Below are 25,911 nucleotides of genomic sequence, written 5' to 3'. Positions count from 1 at the left end.
GAAGTGAATGTTTCAGCTGGTATTGAGGTGCAAATCAAGCAGACTGTCTCAACCTGAATGCATTATGATCATAAGATGTAGCAGTAGAATTAGGCATTCTCCTTTTTGGAAAATGGTGATTGCTTGGCACTTGCACAGTGCAAATGCTATTTGTTACTTATCATCCTGTGCCTGAATGTTGTTTTGCAGACAAAGGTTCAGTACCTAGACAGCCATGAATATTGCTAAACAAAAGGAACAAACAAACAGAACAGCACATGAACAGGCCCTCAGCCCACCAAGACTGTCCAAACATTTTATGCCTTTCTAAACTAAAGATCTTTTGGTCCATATTCCTCTATTCCCTGCCTGTTCGTATGTCTGTCAAAATGCTTAAATGTTGCTATTGTATCCGATTCTACCTCCTTTGGCAGCATATGCCAGGCCTTTACCACCCTCTGTGTAAATAAACCTGCTTCTCTTCTCTTTTAAATTTAGCCATTTCCATCCTAAACCTACATCCCCCAAACTAACTTCCTACCTTGGGGTAAAAACTCCAATTATCCATTCTATCCATGCTTCTCAGAGTTTTGTGAATTTTTATCAGGTTGTCCATCATCCTTTGAACCAATCAATTATGCAATCATCTGTGAACATCCCCATTTCTGATTTTATGGAGGGAATGTCATTGTTGAAGCAGCTGAAGCAGGTCGGCCTAGGACACCAACCTGAGGAACTCCTGCAGAGATGTCCTGATGCTGGGATGATCAACTTCAACCTACCACAATCACTTTCCTTGTGTGACGTACAACCCCAACCAGCGTAGAGTTTTCCTCAATTCTCAGTGACTTGTTTTGCTTAGGCTCCCTGATACAACGCAGTCTAATGCTTCCAAGATGTCAAAAACAGTCACTCTCCACACATCTCTGGTCTCTTGCCTGAGTTTGGAATGGTTGGAATGAGTTCAAGAGCAAAGTGACTCTTAAATTGAGAGCTGGTTTCTTAGTGTATAGCTCAGGAGGATGTTGAATTTCCCTATTCATTCAAAATGGTGATTCTATTTTTTAAAAAATAACCATCATTCTTTTCTTGATAATAATTTGGTCCATAAATTTCAGTGATATTAAAACAATTTTACATGAGAAAAACATGAAAAAAGATCAAACACTTAAAGGTTCACTATGGCAAGGAGCATGCAAACATTCAGAGAAACAGAGGTATAACATCCTAGTCTCAGTATTAAAGCCCACATGCAAACAAACAATCCTAAGACCTGTCTGACACGTCCTTCGCCACATTAGGTAAATAGCCTTCAGGAATATAAAGTTGGCCTGTAGCTTAAAAGCATACTTGAAAGCATACTAAAAAGACACATTCACCAAAATACTTACTCTAATGTGGATTGGGAAGAAGTAGGGATGTTCCTTCCAGGTTCACATTACAAATACAGACCACTGACAGCAAAATCCAGTTTTTCGGCCCTCCTGCATGCCATCAATTGCGATCTATCACCCACGCTCAATGGGTCATTTCCACTTACATACCTTTCCCACCACTAAATATCCTCACTCTCCTGGCTGCCTCCTGCTGTCCCATCCCTCCCTGGAGAATTGCCAGCTCTCCCACCTACAAGATGTGGACGGCAACTGAAACTGTATTGACCAGCAAACTGCCTGGGGAGACCAACACATATCCACAGTTCACCTGTTAAGGCCTCAGCACCACTCATTCTGCATTAAGATAGTTTTCACTTACAAACCACATTCTTTGGCCAATGTTTGATCATCTTATTGACATTCATTAGAAACTGCAATGGGAATAGGAGTCTGCAGTACTGTTAAAAAGTAACATTATGGAACTCAATTTCTCTGTTTCTTATTATTTTATGAATCTATTTAAATAACTTTGTAAAATGCTTTGGGCCTTTCCAGAAACATCAGAAAATACTACACAAACGCAAGTCCCTGTTACAGTGAAAATGGAGTTTTGTTGTGCTAATTCCAGGACGAAAGGGCCCAGCTGTTCCATATTAAATCTGGTACTGGTAGCTCAACCTCCATTAAATTCTGTCTGATCAGATTAAATTTAAAGGTAACACATTCCAATCCATATTTTGCATAATTTAAATGAGTTCCTCTATGTGACAATCTGAATTAAATATATTTTTCAAATCAACAGCAATTTTTAAAAAATCCTTTAATGCTTGTTAATATGATTCTTTTGTTGTTGGAAACTGGGACTAACAATTCCTGGCACATCCACTAGATGGAGTGCTGTGTTAAAGAAGGATTATTCCATCCAGGGTTGACATGTCCAGCCTTGTCGAATAATCGCCAAGTGACAGTGGCCACATCACACAGTCAAGTGCATTTCCAAAAGGGAATATGAGAGAGTGAGACACTGGCATAAAGAACAATTAGATAGACATGAAACATTCGAACACCTCAATTCAAAACGTCCCTTTGTAGTGCCCGTTGCTTTGTGAATCTCTGTGTTAATTAAGAATGAATCATTCTGGTTTTTTAAAAAAAGTTAATTCTTCTCCTGTGCTAAGGAGACCTTTGCACATCCCATTTTTACTTTTAATTTTGAAAAGCTGCAGATGATTGGATTATTTGGCATTGTATGAAGTAGTTACAAGCATGCTGTATTGGGCAAAATCCTATTACTCTTAGGTAATACAATTGTCTCTCAACAGGCAATTTCCAGCCCCTGTTGAGAGTCCTTGTCTGCAGTTTAACAAGGGTAAAATTCTGGTAATCAAGCCTTTTTAAACAAGCAGAGTCTTAAGTTACCATTTAGAAATGTTATGTAAGCAGTATTATGCAAAGTGACGGTACAGTTAGTTTTCTATTTAATAATACAAATGCATAAATAATAAGCTGTTATCTTAAGCTATGAAATATAGTTCAAACCATTCAGAACTTTCAAATGCCCCATTTTAGAATAAACAGTCAGCATTTCTTTTTTAAATGATTTGCTCCTGGTGATCCTTACACACCATAATTTATGGTCCAGAAAGTAAGAAAAATAAGATTATTATTTAAGGAAAAAAAAAGGTAAAATACCTAAATAAATGCAGGATATAGAATTACAGGGTGCCAACAAAGAATTACCAAACCATCAGAGCTGAGCTGTCATATCAGAATGTAGGAAACCAGAGCATGAACTTTTCTTGTCGATCAAAAGCTGATCAGTCCTGTTAAAATATTCTGTAATACTGCTGACTGATAGTATTACACGGGAATTGAACTGAAATCATGGAATGCATTATATCCAAGGATATTGACATTAAGGAAGGACAGGTGGTGCAGCTCTGTGGATTAAAGATGAATCCATTTTGTACCAAGAAATAACCTATGGTCATAATTTCAAGATGTACGACTAGTTTGTGTGGAACTAACAAGCAGCAAGGACAGAAAATTTTGATGGATGTGTTCACAGGGCAAAGAGCAGAGTAGCAACAACTTAAATTTCAATATAAATCAGAAGTGCATGTAACAAGGTAATACAGTAATTGTGGGGATTTCAATCAACATGGAGGCTGGATAAACCTAATCATTACTAATGCTGAGAAGGATAAATTCTTGCAAAGTGAGATGGATCTCTAAAGTGGTATGTTGGAGAACCAACTCAGGAATTGTTTATTTTACATCTAGTGCTCTGCAAAAGAACTAATTATTTAAAATCTTGCTGTAAAGGAGCCTTTACAAAAGAATGGTCACAAGATGATAGGATTCTACATTAAGTTTGAAAGTGATGTACTTCAATGAGAAACTAGGATATTGAATCTAAACAAATGATCCTACTCATTGGGGTAGAAAACATGGATCAAATTTCTGTAGTCAGCAAGAATTACTACTTAATACAGTCAATTAGATTATGGCTATCAGTAGGCAATTAAGTAAACTTTAAACTTCTTATAAGCTCCCTCTTACACCAATAGACAAATATAAATGGCGAAGAACAAACATGGCAAATGGAACTTTGGAAAAAAGTTCTGTAATCTTTATGCACAAGATCTGCTACGTTCTTTCTTGCTAATTCAAGGGTTCTCCTCAAACTTTCTTTCTCCAAATGCTTTCAATGGGTTGCAGGAAGCAGAGTGTAGCTGGTTCAATTCTGAAAAGTCTCTCACTTATTCAATTCAAAGTCCCAACTTTTAGTATCTGCTAAAATAAATATAAACAAGTTTTCTTCAGGTTTAAAGTGGCTTACTGAGGAGAACTAAGATTGACTATTTGGCTGCTGCAGATTTGCTGATTTCTCTGCTGGTCTGACGAGCTTCACTCTGCGTTACTCACAGCCCAAGCTGTTCAGTTGCACGACAAACAATCACATTATTGTTGGCAGGTAACAGATGTCTGTCATTGCTCTTTGGGTTATCTATAAGCCCATCAGCTTCACTTGTGAGCAATCCCTCAGCTCCAGTTTGTCTGCACATTGATGGAAGTGACACCTACGCAAAGAGTTCACAATAGGTACCAAATTCATCATTTGCAAAACATGTCCCCATCCTTGTAAATTTGTGTGAGTTTTAAGTTATTTTGTTTCTCATAAAATGAGTTATTTCCCATTAAACAGTACAAAGATAAAAAGGCAAGATCCTCCAACAAAAAAAATTAGAAACTGCGAGGAATAGATTTGCTGTGGTGGAATGGCAACCTATGTTTAAACGTAGTAGAGAAGCAATGACTAATGTTTAAAGAACTTATACATAGTATACAACAAATACACATTACTTTCATACACAAAGGATAATGTTCCAACATTACTGACAGATAACAAGGATTACATTTGATCAAAAAAAAGCCTGACAACCTTGTCAAAAAAATGCCAAATCAAGGGTTGAGAGGATTTTTGATGTCCTCGAACAAAGAAATACAAAGATCATGAAAGCCAAATGAAAGTAACCTAGTGAGAGACAAAAATAAAATTAAAAGCTTCTGCAGGTACGTCAAAAGAAAAAAAGATGAGCACAAAGAAAATGTGAATTCATTACAAGTCAGGAGAATTTATAATAGGGTGGAGAAGAAACTGGTAGAGAGCGAAGCAATTTTATGTTTATCTTCAGAATAAAATACAAAAATCTCCTAGAAGCACTGCAAAATAGTAATATTAGTAAAAAGTACTTGATGTGTTAATGGGACTAAAGCAGAAAAATCCCTTGGGCCTTATGGTCTGCATCCCAAAGTGCTGGATGAGGTGACCACATGGTATTTAATGCATTGCTTCTTTCAAAATTCTACAGACTGTGGAATGGTTCCAGTAGAATGGAAGGATCCAAATGCAACTCCACCATTTTGGAAAAGAGCAATAGTTATAATGGGGAACTACAAACCTGTTGACTTAACATCAGTCATAAGGAAAATGCTAGAATCTATTATAAAGAATGTGATAATTGGACATTTTAAAAATATGGTGGGATTCGGCAGACTCCCCATGGATTTATAAAAGATAAATCATACTTGACAATCCCAAATTGGGGAAATTGCTGGGTGTGATAGATTTTAAATTTTCAGAAAACTTTTGATAAGGTCCTACAAAAAGGTTTTAAAACATAATTGGAGCACATGGGATGAATGAGAAATGCCTGGCATGCATTGAGAGCCAGTTAATGGACAGAAAACTGAGTTGGGATAAATGGGCTATTTTCAAGCTGGCTGGCTAAAACGAGTGAGGTACAAGTGTCTGAAATATGAACAGAAGTAGACCGTTCAGCCCCTCAGGTCTGCTCCACTGTTCAAGATGATCGGAGTCAATCTGCTCTTTTTGTAGAATTCCAAATTCCCATCTACCCCCATAACTGTTAATTACCTTGCCTTACACAGGTCTGTCTTTCTCCTGCCCAAAATTATTCAATGATATCATCTTTGTTGCCTTCTGAAGCAGAGTTCTAAAGTGACAAAACCATCAGGAAGAAAAAACATTTCTCTGTCCTGTAAAGGGATAACCCTAATTTTAAAGTAATGCACACTGTTGTTCTGGACTGACCAACAAGAGGAAGTATCCTTTCAACACCCACCTTGTCAAGACCATTCAGGATCTTTCATACTTCAATCAAGTAATCTTTTGCTCTTCTAAATCCCCATGGAAACAACCCCAATCTGTCCAATTTATGCTCAGAAGACAATAAGCTATTCCAGTTATCAATCTGCAAAACCTCATCTGAACTGCCTCCAATGCACTCACATGATTCCTGAGATAAGGAGACAAAAACTGCATACACTATTTGAGATGTGATCTTGCCAATGCTCTATATAACTGGAGCATAACATCCAAACTCTGCAGTTATTTGCCTTTTAAGTAATACTTTATTGTTTCTGACAAAGTGAACAACTTTACACTTTGCCATATTATATACCATTCACCAGATTTTTGCCCATTCATTCAGCCTCAGTCTGTACCTTCAACTGTAAAAGCTGGGACCACAGATCAGACCCCTGCAGGACTTCACTCATCACATCCTAGCAAATAAAACAAGGACCAATTTACACATAGTGTGTTTTCTGCTAGCCGGACAATTGTCTATCCATGCCAGTGCTACCTCCTAACCCATGAGCTTTTATTTTCAGCAATAACCTGTTATGTGGTACCTGATCAAATGGTTCTGGAAATCCAAGTGTCGTATGTCTACAGGCTACCCTTTATTCACAGTCCACGTTACTCTTTTGAAAAATGCCAATAACTTGGCGAAACATGATTTCCCTTTGACAAAACCATACCAACTCTGTCCAATTACCTTGAATTTTCTGAAGTGCACAGTTATCATGTCTTTAGCAACTAATTCTAATAGCTTCCCCATGTCAGACATCAAGCTAACTGCCCAAAGTTTTTGTTTTCTGCTTTCCTTATTGAATAAAGAGGTGATATTTTCTTATTTCTAGTGCGATGTAACATTTCCTGAATGTATGGAGTTTTGGAAAATTAATACCAATGCATTTATCATTTCATTAGCCATGCCTCTTTGGGGTGGGAGTTGGGGGGGGGGGTGCATCTACACCTGGAGATCTGTCATCCCACAGATTAATGTTTCCTCATAACCACTTCCCTTGTGATCGCCATTTTACTTAGTTCCTCTCTCCCTTCCACATCCCTATTTATAGCTATTACTGTAGTTTTGTTTTTGCTTTCTCTGGAGTGAAGACACGTATAACATATTTGCTAATTTCATCTGCCATTTCCCTCATTCTCATTCTCTGAAAGGACTAAACTCTATTTACTCTTTTCCTTCTTAAATACCTGAAGAAACTCTTGCTGCTATTCCATTCCTAGCTAGCTTTCTCTCATAAACTAATTCATTCCTCAATAATATTTTCATTATTCCTTGGTATTCTTTACAGTTGGACTAATCATCTGATGGTCATTCATTTTTGCACACTTACATGCTTTTTCCTTAAGTTTGATACTTTTTCTAACTATTTTTGTTCAGTATAGATTATGGCTCCACCTTTTAGAATATATATATTCCTACAATAAAGAAAAAAATTCTGAGTACAGAAATATTCCTTTAAATGCCTGCCATTGGATCTCTACTTATCTATCCCTTGCTAAGTGTGCCAGCTCATTTCAGCTTTCATGCCCACGTAGCTGCCCTTATCTAAGTTTAAAACACTAGACCCAGATACAATCTTCTCCGTTAATGCAAAATTCAATTGTATTGTGTTCACTGCTATCTCCAGTCAACTGTAAAATCATTAATTAATGCTGTCACATTACTTAATATCAAGTGTAATATCATCTGCTCTCTGGTGGGATCCAGAATGTGCTGCTCTATGAAATCATCTCGAAAGCATTCTATAAATTCCTCATCCAAGTTGCTACCAACAGTCTGATTTTCCCCAATTTATGCGTAGAATGAAGTCACCCATGATTATTACCGTCTTTTTATCACAACAGTGCAATATTTCTTCTTGTATACATTGTCCTACATTGTGGTTACTATTAGGGAGCCTGTAGACCAAACTCACTAAAGACCTCGTTCCTCTACTATCCCTCATCTCAACCCAGAGCAAATCCATTTCCTAATCTCCTGACCAAGGTCCAACTATTAAACAAATGTCATCATTAGTGCTTCCCTTCCACCTTTACCTAACTTCCTACTTTGCTTGAATATCATATATTAATTAGCACTCAGTTCTTGTAATCCACGTCTCCTGTAACGGCTATCAGATTGTATCTATTTACTTCAGATACAGAACCCTTTGTTTTGTATTTTTGTTAGTGTTGTAAAATGTTGTCTCGATTTTTGGTATATTGCTTTTTTTTTCTCTGCCTTTTCCTGCCATTCTCCAAACTTCATTTCCCCTTTTACTATTTTCCTCTCTTACCTTGTCTTGGTTCTTTGACATATTATACTGTTCCACGTTTTTTCTCTTATCCAATTATTTAGTTTAAAAATTTCTCTACTTCTCCAATAATACAGTTTGCAAGAATACTGGCCCGAGGCAGTTCAAATATGGACTGTCCCCCACTTTCCCAGAGTCCTTGAGCAACAGATTCATGCATGCAATTTTATGCAACTTTACAAGTAGCTCAGGTCACACTTAAGGTTCTGTTTTTCAACATAATCCTTAGCTCCTCATTTTCTCAATGCAAAACTTCTTTGAGTTTTACCTATGTCATTCGTACATTCACGTACCATTACCACCGAACCTTCACCCTCCCACTACAACTTCCTTTCCAGCTCTGAGCAAATGCCCTGAGCCTTGGAATCAAGCAAGCAATCTGCACTCAAGCTCTTTGCTATAAGCAACACGGTCAATCTCTCTCACTATACTGTCAACTACTGTAACCACAACAACCATATTTTTTGTTGTTTCCCCCAAATCATAGGCTTTTTGTATCACAATGCTATGGTCTGAGTACATATCCACCCTGCAGCCCCACTCTTATGTAAACAGGATTGGAAATTGTAGAGGCCAATTATCATATCCCCAACGAGAAATGGGAGGTTACCCACTTTGATCGAAACACAGAAACCGATCATTTCTTAAGTGGTGAGAGGCTAGGAATTTTTAAACTGCATTGGGACTTGACAGCCTTGTTCATGAGTCACTGAAAGCTAGCATGCAGGTGCAGCATGCAATTATGAAAGTAAATGGCATTAAAACCTTTTTTTAAACGAGGGTGTGTAGGAGCAAACATGTACGACTACAATTAAATAGAGCCTTAGATCACACTTTGAGAATTGAAGGCAACAAAGTTTCACCAGTCTTAGTACTGGGATGGGGTGAGGGGGGCTTTCTTCAGTAATGACTGGTCCTATATTCTCTGAAGCTTTGAAGAAATGGAGTTGATTTTATTCAAACAAACAAAGTTCTAAGAAATTAACAGCAGCTACAGGATGGACATTTTCATTAACTGGTGGATCTAGAGCCAGGAGACGCAGTCTCAGAGTAAGGGGCAGGTCATATAAGGGTTAACATTTCTTAACCACAAAGGCTAATGGAATTTTGGAATTCTCTGCCCCAGTTGGCTGTGGAGGCTCAGCTATTGAGGACTGACCGGCTGTGCTTTTCCAGCACCACTCTAATCCAGACTCTGGTTTCCAGCATCTGCAGTCCTCACTTTTGCTCAGCTATTATGTTCAAAAAGAGACTGATGCTTTTAAATATACGAGATGAACGCTTTTAAATGTATGGAAATCAATCAATTGATAATGATATTAACGTATCGGGAGAGTACAACAAAATAGTTAAGAAAAAGAAAATCAACTTTGATCTTATTGAATGGTGGATCCAGCTTAATGGGCTGAATAGAATCCTCCTTTGCCTATTTCTGATTATATCTTGCGTTCTTTTCTATGTACCATTTAATCTATAACTTTTACTCGAAGACACCAGTAATCACAAATTATCACTCATTCTGTCGTGTGATAACACTATAAATAATGGGTGCATTTTTCTCTCACAAGGGGATATAAAGGTTCAGGCTTATCCTTGTTGTATTTTGTGCTTCATGTTCTGACATTAACCAGACATCTGTACTGGAGCTTTTGAAAAGTAAGTAAATAACATCTATTTTGGCAATGGAATCAGGTTCAGAGTAATGCTATCAATGAGCAGGTGTCACTCTGAATGAAGCATAAGGCAGATCAGTTTGCTAAGATCTGGAGGCCAGTATGGGACTGCAAACCTGCAACTTAGGATGTCGTGTCCCTTCAAACTGTCACCGACAACCTGCACAATTTTATTCACAGGCAGCAGGAAACCTCAAGTCCTTCTGTACCCTGCCCACAACCTGTGCATTGAACTCTGTTTATTTTCCATTCCTCTGTAATGAACTGATGATTTTACATCCAAAAGGTCTTCCAGAGATTAGAACCAGTGAGCAAGAGATCTCAAAAATATTTTCCTCTTTCCTATGTATATTAGTGCACTATGATTAAATAATTAGACTAATTCCACACTATGCTGTTGCTGTTTAATCTGTTTTCTCTAAAGGCAAGCTTGCCTTTCTCTTTTTGAAGAAGGTTACGAAAAGTAGAACAGAAAAATAAATGAAAAGTCCACTTGAACAAAATAATTTGCTCCAAGCAATTCTGCATGACAGGTTTTCAATTTCACAGATGAAAAGGCAGATTTGTTGTCAAAGTGCAAAACACAGCAACTCAAGTTGTCACAAAGCTAAACTTGACCAGATTTCTAGCTATTCTAAACATTGCACGTGTTTTGTTTCATGAGCATGAACATCCATTTAATTTATATAATTTACTGATATTTATTTAAATATATTTAATTAATTTAATTTCTGTGTAACTCAGGAAAAAAAAGAATAGACCACAATTTCAGTGACTGTTGGAAAATAATAAACTTTTAATGAGAAAGAGATAAATTGCATATAATATACAGCAATCAGGCCAATTGGACTCTCTCACCATGTTGATGGGTTTGTTTTAATTGAGCCTTCACCCTTCTTGATTGTCTAACTTTATCAGCATAGTACTCTGTTCCCTTCTCCCTCATGTGATTTTGAAGCTTCCTCTGAAATGTATCGATACGTGTGATACTTTATATTTTGTTAAGTATTTGTGCAATGTTTGTAACAGTTAAGTTTTTATATTAAATGTCATCTCACAAATGTATTAAAGTAATATGTCACAGTCACATGTGAGTTCATTATATTATGGTGAAAATTAAAACGTTACTACATAAAAACACAAATAAATCCAAATTTGTCTAACTCTTGGCCCAATTAGTGTTATTGCTATCCAATGCAGAAATACAACCACCACCGAAAAGTTGAAATTCCTCATAGAATTTGATTCACCAACTCATCTTTCTGGAAAAGTTAGATAGCATCCTAGAGTTTTCACATATTTTTGTTGACTTCTTTTGTACAATTCACCCAAGATTTCAAAATCAATACAAAAGTTAAACACAAGTTCTTCAACTTCTGATGAATTGTCACAGCCCTTAATTGCCAACTCTTTCTCATTTCATAGACGCTGCCATACCTACTTAGCGTTTCTCGAATTTTCTGTTTTTCTTTCAAGTTCTGTTTTGATTTACATTTAATAAGAAACAGACTATCATAAATCCAAATAACTAACAAATGAGATAGTGTAGCTTTCTAAAGTTAGTCTCAGTTATTTAAAAATCAATTTACTCACAGGTGAAGAGTTAGGTACTATATAAAACATGGCTATTTTTGTTGTAAAGCTATTTTCAGCTGTTTTACTCAAACTGAATCAAGCTACCACTTAGAAGTAACCCAAGATCCTTTTAATACCAATCTTTAAATTACATTCAAAACAATTCATTTCACTAGTGCATGGCAAATTTCATGTTCAGTGATGTGCAGCTCGAATTGCGTGGAAACTTAAGGAGATTTTTTTAAAAATGAAATTCCATTTGGGACACTATTCAACTGAATTGCTGAATGCACCCAGATTAAAATCTCCCGGTTATACTTGACATTGATCAGCAATTGGAGGATGCACCATCATTTATGGTCGGTAATGTAAGGATATTTACGGTAGGTAATGTAGGGATATTTATGGTCGGTAATGCAAGGATATTTGCGGTCGGTAATGTAAGGATATTGTTTGGAGTTTCTCAAAAATCAATACATACAAGGGGTTGAACCCAGGACTGGTGTGAACTGATAACATTTATTAGCTATATATTTTATGCAGAACCACGTTAGAGCAGAGTTTTATTATGTCCCAATCCTACATGATCTAATACGCACGGTGACACAGTGGTTAGCACTGCTGCCTCACAGCGCCAGAGACCCGGGTTCAATTCCCACCTCAGGCGACTGACTGTGTGGAGTTTGCACGTTCTCCCTGTGTCTGCGTGGGTTTCCTCCGGGTGCTCCGGTTTCCTCCCACAGTCCAAAGATGTGCAGGTCAGGTGAATTGGCCATGCTAAATTGCCCGTAGTGTTAGGTAAGGGGTAGATGTAGGGGTATGGGTGGGTTGCGCTTCGGCGGGTCGGTGTGGACTTGTTGGGCTGAAGGGCCTGTTTCCACACTAAGTAATCTAATCTAAATATCACTATACCATACCTCCTTACACATCCTTGGTCACTGTTAGTAGAATATGGGTACAATTAACCCTTGACACTGTCGGCAAATTATATAATCTTCCAAATGGAATGCAGATAGTAAGTCATGGTATATAAAACAAAGGATATGGAAGGAAACCCCTTCCAAAAGTTGTTATGAAGCAAACTTCTGATATTTATTTAATTAATCATCATAATGGCCTAAAATACTTCACAAATCATGAATTTATTTTAAGTGCAATGTTACATTGCAAACTTGATTATTTTTCCCATCAGGAATTTCTCAACAACCATAAAACGAGATGAATGAGCACATCATCTATTTTGATGGTGATATTTTTTGGGAGTAACCTTTAAGCTCCCTGCTCTTCTTTGAAGCTTGAGAGATCTTTATATCGATCTGAACAGACAGACTATTTTTCAGTTTAAATTCTCACCAAAAAGTCAGCAGATCCAGCAATGTCACGCTCGTTCAGTACCGAACTAATGTATCGGCATAGATAATAGGTGACAATCTAAACAAAGACTGCTTCTGTGTAAGCAGAACCCATTCCAACCTTTATTGCAAGTGAAAGTGCTAAGTTAAAGGGAAGCAAACTTGGAGCAGTGCACAATACAGCTCCAGTGGAACCTTGTTAGGTCTTGACCAGACATTTCTGGACCATGAAAAAAGCAGGGGTTTGGTACTCAGTAATGATGCTCTTGTGAAGAGCTAGAGCAAGCATGACGGGCTGGATGGCTTCTTTCTGTGCCACAACAATTCTGTGAATTGACTTCTGTCCAAACCCAGAAATTTAAGAGTCAGTGCATGTTTATTCAAAGTAACAGGCTACTGTTTCACAGTTTAGTTGTAACTGATCAACACAGATTCATCTTTTAAGGAAACAGCTGTCTCACTAATGAGGCTTTAAATCCAGTAACAATATTTTTTAGTTACTTGCATCATTAGAGTACATACAAGAACCATCTAATTTTTTACAGCAGCAATCTATTTCAGGCTTTTGTCAACAGCGTACAAGTATTTGAAAAGGAACCACTGCCAAAATCTGTTTAACTTACATAATTAAACATAGAACCATAGAAAACAGGAGCAAAAGTTCACCATTCAGTCCTTCAAGTCTGCTGCACCATTCAATGTGATCATGGCTGGCCATCCAACTCCATACCCTGCTCCTGTTTTCTCCCCATCCACTTTTAACCCTTTAGCTTTAAGAATTATACCCAACTCCTTTTTGAAAACATTCAAGTTTTTGGCCTCAACCGCTTTCTGCGACAGAGAATTCCACACAGGGAAGAAATTTCTCCTCATCTCAGTGTAAATGGCCTACACCATATCTTAAACTATAATGCTGTTTCTGGACTCACCAGTCATTGGAAACATTCTTCCGCATGCACCCTGTTTCATCCTACAGGAATTTTATGGGCTTCTATGAAATCTCATCCTCATTGTTCTAAATTCAGTGAATATAGTCTTAAGTGATCCAGTTTCTCCACCATATGTCAGTCCTGCCATGCCAGGAATCAGTCTGGTAAACTTTTTGTTGCACTACTTCCATAGCTAGAACTTCCTTCCTCACAAAACAGATTAGGAGCTGAAACAGCAGATTAACAATGTACATTTCCCAAAAATCTCAATTCAATCTTCAAAATTTACATCAGAATTTAAATATCAATTTTTCTAAAAAAATAAACTAGTTCAGTTCACCTGACAGGATGATTTTCCCTGCTATCATAAATTGAAAAGAAGACTTCTAGTTCTTCGCCGAGATTAGCACACATCAGACTTTTCATCTGCAGAAAGAGGTGATGGGTACTCGTTGGTATTGGGGTATCTTTCTTGCGATGTCTGTGCTCCATCTGTTAGTAATCATAAAAATAAATTAAACATTACAATACGAACAGTCATGGCTTCAACTATACAACAAAATGATTGTCATTACAATAGGATTTACTTTCTCCGAAATCAGTACACTGCAGTTTTAAGTGATGCTGCACGTTTCTACATTCAGCCTTAGTTTTACCACAAAAGCTCTCGGTCAGCTCAGATCAGAGGCAGAGGTCGACAGAGTCTATGTTCCTCTCAGCCAAAGAAAGTGTGCACAACATCACTGGAAAGCTTCTCACTCATGTCAACAGCTGACCAATTTGTTAAATTTATGTCACAGAATACCCTGTTGCACATGCGGTTAGTTAGCCAGATCTTGTTCCCTTCTGTTCAAATTCCTTTAGCATTGTAGGTTGTTGGCAATAAAGGTTGATTACCCCTGTGAATAAAGCAATGAGGCAGCTGGGACCTTAGTGAGTAACACAATGGTTAAAACTGGGATTTAAGATTAAAAAGGAAACCAAGGGACAACGGAGATGGACACTGAATTCTCATGGCTAAATTGGAGTCAAACCAGATAAATGGAGAGAAATAAAAACCGAATTGACAGAAGAAAGAGATGAAAGAAAAGATAAAGTGATCATTTAAAATTAGAGACATTAAAAATCTCTAATCATTTATGACATGCAACTGGATCAAATGGTTTTAATTGTTGCCTTTATGGAGCAGGAAGGTTAATTGCTGCTATAGAGTCACAAAAAACAGATATTTATGCTGTTAAATTCTCTCTCTAACCATTTGTTGAGTTGTTTTAAATGCACAATTAATGTGAATTGCAACAAATTCAGAAAAATAATTGGAAGGCTGACCGTTACAATATCATTTATGCCAAGTATATAATGTTGGAGTGCAAATCAACTGGTAAATTCTAAAGATTAACAGCTTCAAGTTCTCCTTTCAATCCCTTGAAATTGTTGGCAGACTAAAAGTAACCAGAGTCATGAATACATATCTTCCAGCAATATCGAGCCTTGAATTTGCTCAAGACTTGTGCTGAGATGAGAAATTAGAGACATTAAACTTTCTCCTTCATTATTCCACTAAAGTAGTTGCAGTGTACAGTGGATGAGTAATTTTTGCCATTATTTAGTTACTCTGCTTCACCACTGCCCCAGTATCCCTCATTGAAAACAGCAAGTAGTATTTTCTAACCAACTTGTTCAGAGATGTTAAAGCACACCTCTGAATCACATGGGACTTGAACCCAGGCCACTTGGCTCAGAGGTAGGACACTATTACTGCACCACCAGAGCCCGAAGAGAGAAAAAGTATGGCAGGTACCTCTGCCCCATTAAAAACAATGTTAATCTTAAATCTACTGCAATTAAGCCATCTTCAGGATACAACCACTTAAGCTGAAAAATAAAATAATACTAGAGATTGCAGCAGTATATGTTGAGAACTCATTTAAGATGGTTATAACAGAAGGAGGAGGGTTGTCCTTTCTGCTTTTGATGCCTCATTACCCGCATTTTATGCGCATAAGATCAATCCAAAGAGAATCCTAGCCCTATTATCACAAGTGAAGTGGTTACTATTTGATTTTCCATCATAATCATTGCCATTTTAAGTAGTATTAGCATAATAGGCTATTTCTTGTTACTTCATTGCTTTCGTATTACCACCATAACAAAGAAATTGCAGGATTAGCAGCCTGTGGATACCTTAAATTCTATTAATTTCCATTCTGATATTTCAATGAGAGTTACAATAATAATGGACTTGAAACCACTCGATACAAAATCTTGTTCTTATTTCTGATTTTTGCTCTAAATCCTCCATTTCTGGGCAAGTAAAGAGATATTATATCAAGCAGAATAGCAGGAAGCCAATAGGGGAGTCAATAAAATGCAACACTAATGAATGATAGCGGAATAAAAGTGAATATTTTTCTCTATACACTTTACTTTCTCCTTCAGTTTACTTATGCGAGTAATGAAATCTACCAAAATAATCAAGGTGCATGGACGAGTCATCAAACCAGAAGGAAGAAACAATTTAAGAAATGTGTTGGACCATCTCTACGTATTCTGCTCTGGTCTGCCTTTAACACTAGATTAGATTAGATTACTTACAGTGTGGAAACAGGCCCTTCAGCCCAACAAGTCCACACCGCCCCGCCGAAGCGTAACCCACCCATACCCCTACATCTACATTTACATTTACCCCTTACCTAACACTATGGGCAATTTAGCATGGCCAATTCACCTGGCCTGCACATCTTTGGACTGTGGGAGGAAACCGGAGCACCCGGAGAAAACCCACGCAGACACGGGGAGAACGTGCAAACTCCACATCAAACATCAAAAGCTTAGCTGTCTAAGTTAGCAATGAGATTTATGAGTAAATATTATAATTACCATCTTGTCAACCATAACCAGTTGTTATACTAATAGTTCAGGGTTTATAAAAATTTGATGACCTTTAAAAGGTATTTAATTTTGGTATCAATGCATTGGTGATCTTGTTTCATACTCAGAACATACTACAGCAATCCCAGTACTAAGTCAATTCTCCAGCTAATTTTGGTGTAAGTTAGCCACTGGAGAATTGAGAACGATAATAGTCCAGCAGTACTTGCCATTGATTGTAGCCAATTTAATGTTTTCCTTGAATTAACACACAATCTTTAAAATGTCCTACAATTCTTCAAAAGGCGAGTTAGATGTCGAATTAAAGCTAGTGGATATTCTCTGAGAAAGGTTAACGGAATAATCTTTCAGAGGTTGATTAAACATAAAGCAAGCAGTAGTAAGGTGGAAAACTTGAGCAAACATCACAGTGTGACAAGCAGTGTGTGTTAGGAACATTGTCCTCCCCCAACTTGCTACTGCTACTGTCTTGTAAACTTAATTCCAAGCATACTATTGCAGTCCTCACAGTCAGAGAGTCATAGAGATGTACAGCATGGAAACAGACCCTTCAGTCCAACCTGTCCATGCTGACCAGATATCCCAACCCAATCTAGTTCCACCTGCCAGCACCCCGCTCATATCCCTCCAAACCGTTCCTATTCATATACCCATCCAAATGCCTCTGAAATGTTGCAATTGTATCAGCCTCCACCACATCCTCTGACAGCTCATTCCATACACGTACCACCCTCTGCGTGAAAAAGTTGCCCCTTAGGTCTCTTTTATATCTTTCCCCTCTCACCCTAAACCTATGCCCTCTAGTTCTGGACTCCCCAACCCCAGGGAAAAGACTTTGTCTATTTATCCTATCCATGCCCCTCATCATTTTGTAAACCTCTATAAGGTCACCCCTCAGCCTCTGAAGCTCCAGGGAAAACAGCCCCAGCCTGTTCAGCCTCTCCCTGTAGGTCAAATCCTCCAACCCTGGCAACCTCCTTGTAAATCGTTCCTGAAGCCTTTCAAGTTTCACAACATCTTTCCGATAGGAAGGAGACCAGAATTGCACATAATATTCCAACAGTGGCCTAACCAATGTCCCATACAGTTGCAACATGACCTCACAACTCCTGTACTCAATACACTGACCAATAAAGGAAAGCATAACTAACGCCTTCTTCACTATCCTATCTACCTGCGATTCCACTTTCAAGAAGCTATGAACCTGCACTCCAAGGTCTCTTTGTTCAGCAAGACTCCCTAGGACCTTACCATTAAGTGTATAAGTCCTGCTAAGATTTGCTTTCCCAAAATGCAGCACCTCGCATTTATCTGAATTAAACTCCATCTGCCACTTCCTTAGAAAGCAACAGCCATTGCAAGGGTAGAAGATGATCATACAAAGATGTTGTATCCTTCAGGAGTTATGTGGTGCCCTGTTGCACTTCATTTATTTCTAAGTCACTCTGGAAATATCAACAAATAATTTTCCAGACACAAATTCAGTTAATTTCTGAAATTTAAACAAGGAATACATAAACTTGTGCTTGTTTATGTCCCCGAGAACATAGTAAAGGTTCTAATTCAACTATATTCCATCAAACTGTCACAGAATCAAGAGCTGTGTTATCAGTTGCCTGAAATGCACTCCACCTTTACAAGTCAGGTCAACTAAGAATCACCTTTGTTCAATTCTTCTCTTGGTTCATTATTACAGGATAGCTTCAGTGAAAGGTGAATTTTTTTTTCCCCTTTACTGTTGTTCTCTTCTCAGATGCTGCCAGAACTGCTGAACAGACTTTATTTACTTTGGGTGGGATTGATACTAATCACTGCACCAATGCATTTGTTAAGAGTTCACCACATTAAGTGTTCCCACGACATCCATTCATCCACCTCCACTGCTGCACTAGGGGCGTAGATGGTGTAGGATTGTGTTCCTTTTCCATCATTACTCATTTTGATTTGATTAAACAACTGAGGTATTAATTTTTTTTACTTCACTGTGGTTAGTTTCGGAACAGTTTCTATAAAGGAAGGTTTTATCGCCTTTTCACAGTTCATATTAACGTAAACCGAGACCAACAAACAATGAAGAATGAGTTTTTAAGTGGATGCAACTTTTACTCAAGGACAGAATTCTGTATCTCTTGATTTAGTTTATCTAAGTAAGTTCAAATATGTAACAGGTTATGTACACATACATATAATATACATGTGAATTATATGTCAAAGAATAGATCATGAGACAATTGAAATGACATGGGCAAGACCACCACTATTTTCAAAGAAACCAGTCAGGAATTGGCAGACAGAACCTAACTAATCCAACAATGACCATGAACTATTTATGTATCATTGAGCTAATAAGGGTTTGAGACATGTATGATCATACACAGTGAGTATTACCTATTGACGGTTAATAATATTGAGTGGTATGCTGCATGAGAAAGGAAGACTGAAGACAGAAGAAAACTTCAGTCAACTGAACAGGAGCCATTTCCAGTCAACCTGTGTCACAAATTCATACACCCACTGAAAACCACTGTTTTTATTGAGAATTATTTATTTTTCACTTTTGACAAAATTAATTTCTTCTTCAGGCTTCTGCCCGAAACATCGATTCTCCTGCTCCTCGGATGCTGCCTGGCCTGCTGTGTTTTTCCAGCATCACATTTTTCAACTCTGGTCTCCAGCATCTGCAGTCCTCACTTTTCCCAAAATTAATTCCTGTAAAGTTTATGAAAACGTTTGACCCTGGAATTGGTGTTGTACCTGATTAAGACTAGTGAATTTTTAGATTAACTTGAATTGCAAGACTAGAATCAAAGTGAACTCCAAATTCTTCCAGAAAGTTACAATGATTCCAACTCAATTACGAAAAAGATATCATTCTCATTTAAAATAAATGATCTCTGTGGCAAATTCCAAGCACAGAGTTAATGATTTTAAGTTTTTGTCACTTACAGGCTGAATGAAAACAGGAAAGAATTCACAAAAACAATCTCAAAGTTAATTGCCAATAGTCTCTACCTAAAAGGCTTGCATTGCCCTCCGCTTCAAATCTTTATCCAACCTTTGGGCTTGAAGATGCAATAATGCCTTTCCAAGTATTCCCTAAGTACCATGGTAGTTAGCCAGCCCCTTTTCCTTATCAAAGGTTATTTCCATTTATTTTGTGATGCCCATTACTTTAGTTTCAGGAAGGTGGTAATCATTTGGCATTCTAATCTCAACAATGTCGTGCCCACTGCTAGCCCTGACAGAAGAATCGCTCATCGCCTCAACTGACTCATGTTTCATGATTTCTCAATGCTGTCCAGGGCCACCCTCCTTGGAGGCCCGAATGGGACTCTTCGCAAGGTGGCAGCCTGACCTGGCAGCAAAGCCAGAAACTCTGGTTGTGGTACACCTGGAGTGGGGACTTCAGCTGTTGTCGAGGCATCAGCAGTGTGGACTATGCTTAGAGTGGGGACTCTATGCGACACTGATGCGGCGGCAGCTGTGAAACCATGGATGTGCGGAGGCCTGAAATAAGGACTCCTGGTTATTGGCAAATTGCTGGCTCTGGGTTGTGGTGCAAATGTAGGTCCATCAAAGGGCCTAAGCATCGGTGGCCTATAGGTCGTCCTGTGACAAATACATAGTGCTTGAAGAGGGTGACACGGACCGTGGGTCTGGCACAGGTGGCGGAGGGATGGTGGCACAGGTGTTGTTGGCGAACTGGCTCAGGACCAATGGTGAAGCTGGCAGAACAAAGATGGAGTTTCTTTCATTGTTATTGTATTTATTCTTTTTATTCTTAAACTATTCAAAATGGCAGTGGATTCTCTTGCCAGTTGCAGCTTTCCATTGTATTTTATTGTTTTGCTCATTCTACAGTACAAGTGACAATAAATCATCACTCGTTAAGCTTTGTGATGCCTGAGCCCAGCTTTCTTAGACTTCTTTCTTTGACTCGATTTTCCTTTAACCAACAATTTCAGAACTGTCTTTTGGCTCAAGGTTTCAATCATGCCTTCTAAATTTTCTGTTGGCATAAGATTTTCATTCTTGATATTAACACCAATCAGTTATCTATCCTTCACAGCATAGCTGTCATCAACATCACATTTATCGTCCTTTGTCTCTCAGATAATGATAAACTATTACTCAACATCCTTCTCATCTTAGAATTATATAGTATAGAAGAAGCCCTTCAGCCCATCTCATCGGAGGTTTGCGAGATGGTTGACTACATTATTCTTTTCCAGTGTCTCTCCATTGAAGTCCAGCAGTAATTGTCATATTATTCCATTGGTATTTATAACAGGCAAGGCTTTTCTTCTTGCTGTTGGATCCTTAATTCTTCTGATGTCCATGGATCTAACTTTGGGTCCCCCAACTTCACATGTAAATGCTCCTGTTCAGCTACGTAATTCAAGCACAGTTTTAGTTTCACATGTACACAGATTTGAATGTTGCTGACATTGTTCATCCACAATTGCCCAAGGAAGGTCCAACTCAGCCACCTTTTTGAAATGTCGGAGACTGGGTTATGTGTGCCCCCACAGTTCTGAGTAAGAGCTTCAGGAATTTAAACCAGTTACAGTGAAGGAATAGCTATACAGTTCTAAGTCAGAATGACTTGCAGAAGAATTTGCAAGTGGCAGATGTCACAATGCTGTTTTTACAACGATTCAGTAATTTATCATCATCGATTGATCTGGCAATTTATTCCAGGTTTGTTAATTGATGTTATTAAGTTTCCCAGTTTATCATGGTGTGATTGAAACTTGTCCAACTGGAACATTTATCCAAGTCCTGGATCACTAGTCTGGTAGCATCGTCAATTTGCTGCCTTTCCTCTAGCTTGATTAGGGACAGCCAGCACGGATTTGTGAGGGGTAGGTCTTGCCTTACAAGTCTTATTGAGTTCTTTAAGGAGGTGACCAAGCATGTGGATGAGGGTAGAGCATTGGATGTAGTGTACATGGATTTTAGTAAGGCATTTGATAAGGTTCCCCATAATAGGTTTATGCGGAAAGTCAGGAGGCACGTGATAGTGGGAAGTTTGGCCAGTTGGATAGAGAACTGGCTCACCAGTCGAAGTCAGAGAGTGGTGATAGATGGTAAATATTCAGCCTGGAGCCCAGTTACAAGTGGAGTTCAGCAGGGGTCAATTTTGGGTCCTCTGCTGTTTGTAATTTTTATCAATGACTTGGAAGAGGGAGTCGAAGGGTGGGTCAGTAAATTTGCAGACGATACGAAGATTGGTGGAGTTGTGGATAGTGAGGAGGGCTGTTGTCGACTGCAAAGGGACTTCGAAATGATGCAGAGTTGGGCTGAGGAGTGGCAGATGGAGTTCAACCATGTCAAGTGTGAGGTTGTCCATTTTGGAAGGACAAATAAGAATGCGGAATACAGGGTTAATGGTAGGGTTCTTAGTAAGGTGGAGGAGCAGAAGGATCTTGGGGTCTATGTTCATAGATCTTTGAAAGTTGCCACTCAGATTGATAGGGCTTGTAAGAAGGCCTATGGTGTATTAGCGTTCATTAGCAGAGGGATTGAATTCAACAGTCGTGAGGTGATGTTGTAGCTATATAGGACCTTGGTAAGGCCACATTTGGAGTACTGTGTGCAGTTCTGGTCGCCTCACTTTAGGAAAGATGTGGAAGCTTTGGAGAGGGTGCAGAGGAGATTTACCAGGATGTTGCCTGGAACGGAGAATAGGTCGTACAAGGATAGGTTGAGAGTGCTCGGCCTTTTCTCATTGTACGGCGAAGGATGAGGGGTGACTTGATTGAGTTTTATAAGATGAGGGAGTGCAGCATAGGTTCACGAGGTCAATTCCTGGAATGGCAGGATTGCCTTACACGGAAAGACTGAAGCGACTGGGCTTGTATACCCTTGAGTTTAGAAGACTGAGAGGGGATCTGATTGAAACGTATAGGATTATGAAAGGACTGGACACTCTGGCAGGAGGGAACATATTTCCGCTGATGAGGGAGTGCCGAACCAGAGGACACAACTTAAAAATACGGGGTAGACCATTTAGGACAGAGATGAGGAGAAACTACTTCACCCAGAGAGTGGTGGCTGTGTGGAATGCTCTGCCCCAGAGGGCAGTGGAGGCACAGTCTCTGGATTCTTTTAAGAAAGAATTGGATAGAGCTCTTAAAGATAGTGGAGTCAAGGGGTATGGAGATAAGGCTGGAACAGGATACTGATTGGGAATGATCAGCCATGATCATATTGAATGGCGGTGCAGGCTCGAAGGGCAGAATGGCCTACTCCTGCATCTATTGTCTATTGTCTATTGTCTATGATCAGGGGAATAGATAGAGTAGACAGTCAGAGACTTTTTCCCCGGCTACAACAGAGTGTTACAAGAGGACATAAATTTAAGGTGAAGGGTGGAAGGTATAGGGAGGATGTCAAGGGTAGGTTCTTTACCCAGAGAGTGGTGGGGGCATGGAATGCACTGTCTGTGGGAGTGACCGAGTCAGAATCATTGGTGATCTTTAAGCGGCAATTGGATAGGTACATGGATAGGTGCTTAAGCTAGGAAAAATGTTCGGCACAACATCGTGGGCCGAAATGCCTGTTCTGTGCTGTGTTATTCTATGTTCTATGTTCTATGTCTGTGTTGAATTCAGAAGGATTATTAAGCACAGCTTCAAACTATCCAAGCCATAAAACGAAATGACCTGTGTAGCTTTTATTGAATTTTTTTTTAAAATAGATTACTTCATTTATCCTCCTACTTATTTGTGCTTGGAGTGCATGTAGGTTAGAACATTTTATTATTTGTTTTGATCAAGTCAAGCACAATAAAGATTATTCTCTTTTTCGTGGAGTATACAAGGTAACTTGATGCGTTTCTTTTACTATCACATTCCATGAATAGTTAAACATCTAATGAATTGGCAAATATGTCCTTTTGCTTTAAAATGTCCAACAAGTGGAAAAGACAGGAGTCTTTCTCTCTTTTCATACTTGATCGTCAAAGACACTTCTGAAACATCTTTTACAAATCCACAAAAACCATATCAATCAAGAACCATCATTACCCAACTTTGCTATCACATCAAAACCTTCAATTAAATTAGTTCAATGTGTGTTGAACAAAGCTGTGCCGGCGTTCCTTATTTGACCAACACGAATTCAAATAAGTTTATTTTTATCTTGATTATTGTTCCTGTAAGATTTTCCACCAACAAGGTTGACTGACTTGTCTGTAGTTGTGCCTTCATATTTCCATTCATGAACAAGGCTGTAACATGTGCAACTCTCCAATCCATGGTGTAGCCTTCCTTTCGAAAGAAGATTGGAAGATAATACCCAATATCTTCTCAATTTTAACCTCAATTTACTTCAGCATCATCTGATGCAGTCCATCCATTCGAATTGAAGTATAAACCAGAAATCTAACCAGTCTTTTCAAATATCTTCTGTATTATTTTCTGGCACCTTGACTAAAGCAGTATCCTATTCGTTGGTTAAGACGGATGCAATGTGCTCACTTCAGCCTATCCTCTGCCTCAAAGCATAGATCTATTTTTTGGTCAGTAATTAGCTCCATATCTTCTCTTACTACCTTTGAATGTGAACATACCTATGGAAGATTTTTATGTTGGCTACCAGTCTCTTTCAGACTCTGTGCCTGCCTTTGTAATTTCCTTCTTCCAATCTCCTCTGCACATTCCACATTCAGCCTGGTTCTCACTGGTGTTTTTTTTAAACAAAGATACAGACAAGATGATGAAAGTAGCTGTAGAACTTGGAACATGCAAAGCCATTCAGGAAATTGTAAATAAGGGTAAATGAGGATCCTGATGCAGGGAATCATGAGGATGCAGGAGTGGAAAAACCCAGATGACAGATGATTTAAGACATATGCAAATGAGTTTAAAGGAGTTGTATTTAATGTCGGGAACAGTTTAGAATGCTGACAGAACTTCCAATAAATTGGGAGGCAAAATAATTAAAGGATGCGTTTCTTGGCCATTTAAAGTTGGACTATTGGCAGAAGCAATGGAAATAGCCAATCTTAATGACAAAAATGATGTGGAAAAATAGAACGAAACTCAGCTCTTGACCTGATAGGACTTTGAAATAATCTACCAATCGAGAGAGACAAATAATTTTAATTCAATATTATTTGAATGTAGTTGTAAATGCAGGAAAGAAATCATAAGATAGGGACCTGACATTCCTACAGCCCCTTGTACCATGCCTGGGTATTGAAGTAATCACACAGTCTGTATCAGACAGACTTCTGTAGTTACCAATTTAGATTTACAGAATACTGACTGCAGAAGAAAAGAATTCTAGTTTGAGAAAGAGACCAATTTGCTCATTTAAAACATGGTGAATCCTCACTGAAGTGATCTTTGAGCAGTGTCGGTGATGAGAAGTCAGCATCAATTGCCTGAAACATCATGAATAGTACCATATTTTGCTAAGCAACATTCTTGCCAGTTTATTGTGTGATGGTAGAGTGAAAACTCAACAATTTAAAACTCTTAATTTAAAATGTCTGTTTTTGCACATGGAGTAAGTTGACATTTTGTTGGAATGATTAGTTAACTAAAGAGTTTAAATAGGCCAAAATTACCAATATAAATTAATTGGTTTGTTGAGGGTTGGGACTTTTTTTCTTCATCTTTGATGAGGAGGATATTTAATTACATTACTTGGTTTTATGGTCGAAAAAATAATGGCAATATGACAGACGATCACAGTTTTTGAAATGTTAAAACACAGATTTTAAAACAGGAGGCTTGCTTCAAAGCTGCACTCAAATAAAATAACAATGCATCACGGCTTCGCAACAATCTCGAATGAATAGCTGGTATTTTCTCTTTGACATTTTTGCATTTTTACAAACATTTGGGCAAAGACTAAATTTGGAGCCCTGTGGAATAATTTCAATACATCAACTTTGGGGGGAATGGAAGCCAAGCCATTGCAGTGGTGTTATAGACACGTCATTGGATTTGTAATCCAAAACCTTGGATGAAACGTTCTGGGGTCATGGGTTCAAATCCTGCCCATGACAGGTGGTGAAATCTAATTCACTAGGAATCTGGAGTTGAAAAGCAAGCTATGGTAACCATTATCAATTGTCTTAAAGATCCACCTTGTTCATTACTGTCCTAGAGAAGCATATTTGGCATCCTCACCTAGAGATGGAGATGTG

At 38.4% G+C, this 25,911-nt stretch overlaps 1 protein-coding gene across 7 annotated transcripts in view; it reads right to left on the bottom strand.

Annotated features, from left to right (window-relative positions):
• LOC140458056 (dedicator of cytokinesis protein 4-like) overlaps positions 1–25,911 on the bottom strand; it is a 488,962-nt gene that overhangs the window by 296,881 nt on the left and 166,170 nt on the right. For all 7 annotated transcript variants that reach the window (XM_072552082.1, XM_072552088.1, XM_072552083.1 and 4 more), the window contains exon 8: positions 14,197–14,348. In XM_072552082.1, coding sequence (XP_072408183.1) covers positions 14,197–14,348 — 152 coding nt within the window. The remainder of the gene's footprint in view (positions 1–14,196; positions 14,349–25,911) is intronic.

This window comes from Chiloscyllium punctatum, chromosome 32 (genome assembly GCF_047496795.1).
Source record: "Chiloscyllium punctatum isolate Juve2018m chromosome 32, sChiPun1.3, whole genome shotgun sequence".
NCBI lineage: Eukaryota > Metazoa > Chordata > Chondrichthyes > Orectolobiformes > Hemiscylliidae > Chiloscyllium > Chiloscyllium punctatum.
Note: the sequence above shows the minus strand (reverse complement) of the source record. Positions and strands in the feature narration are given on the sequence as shown.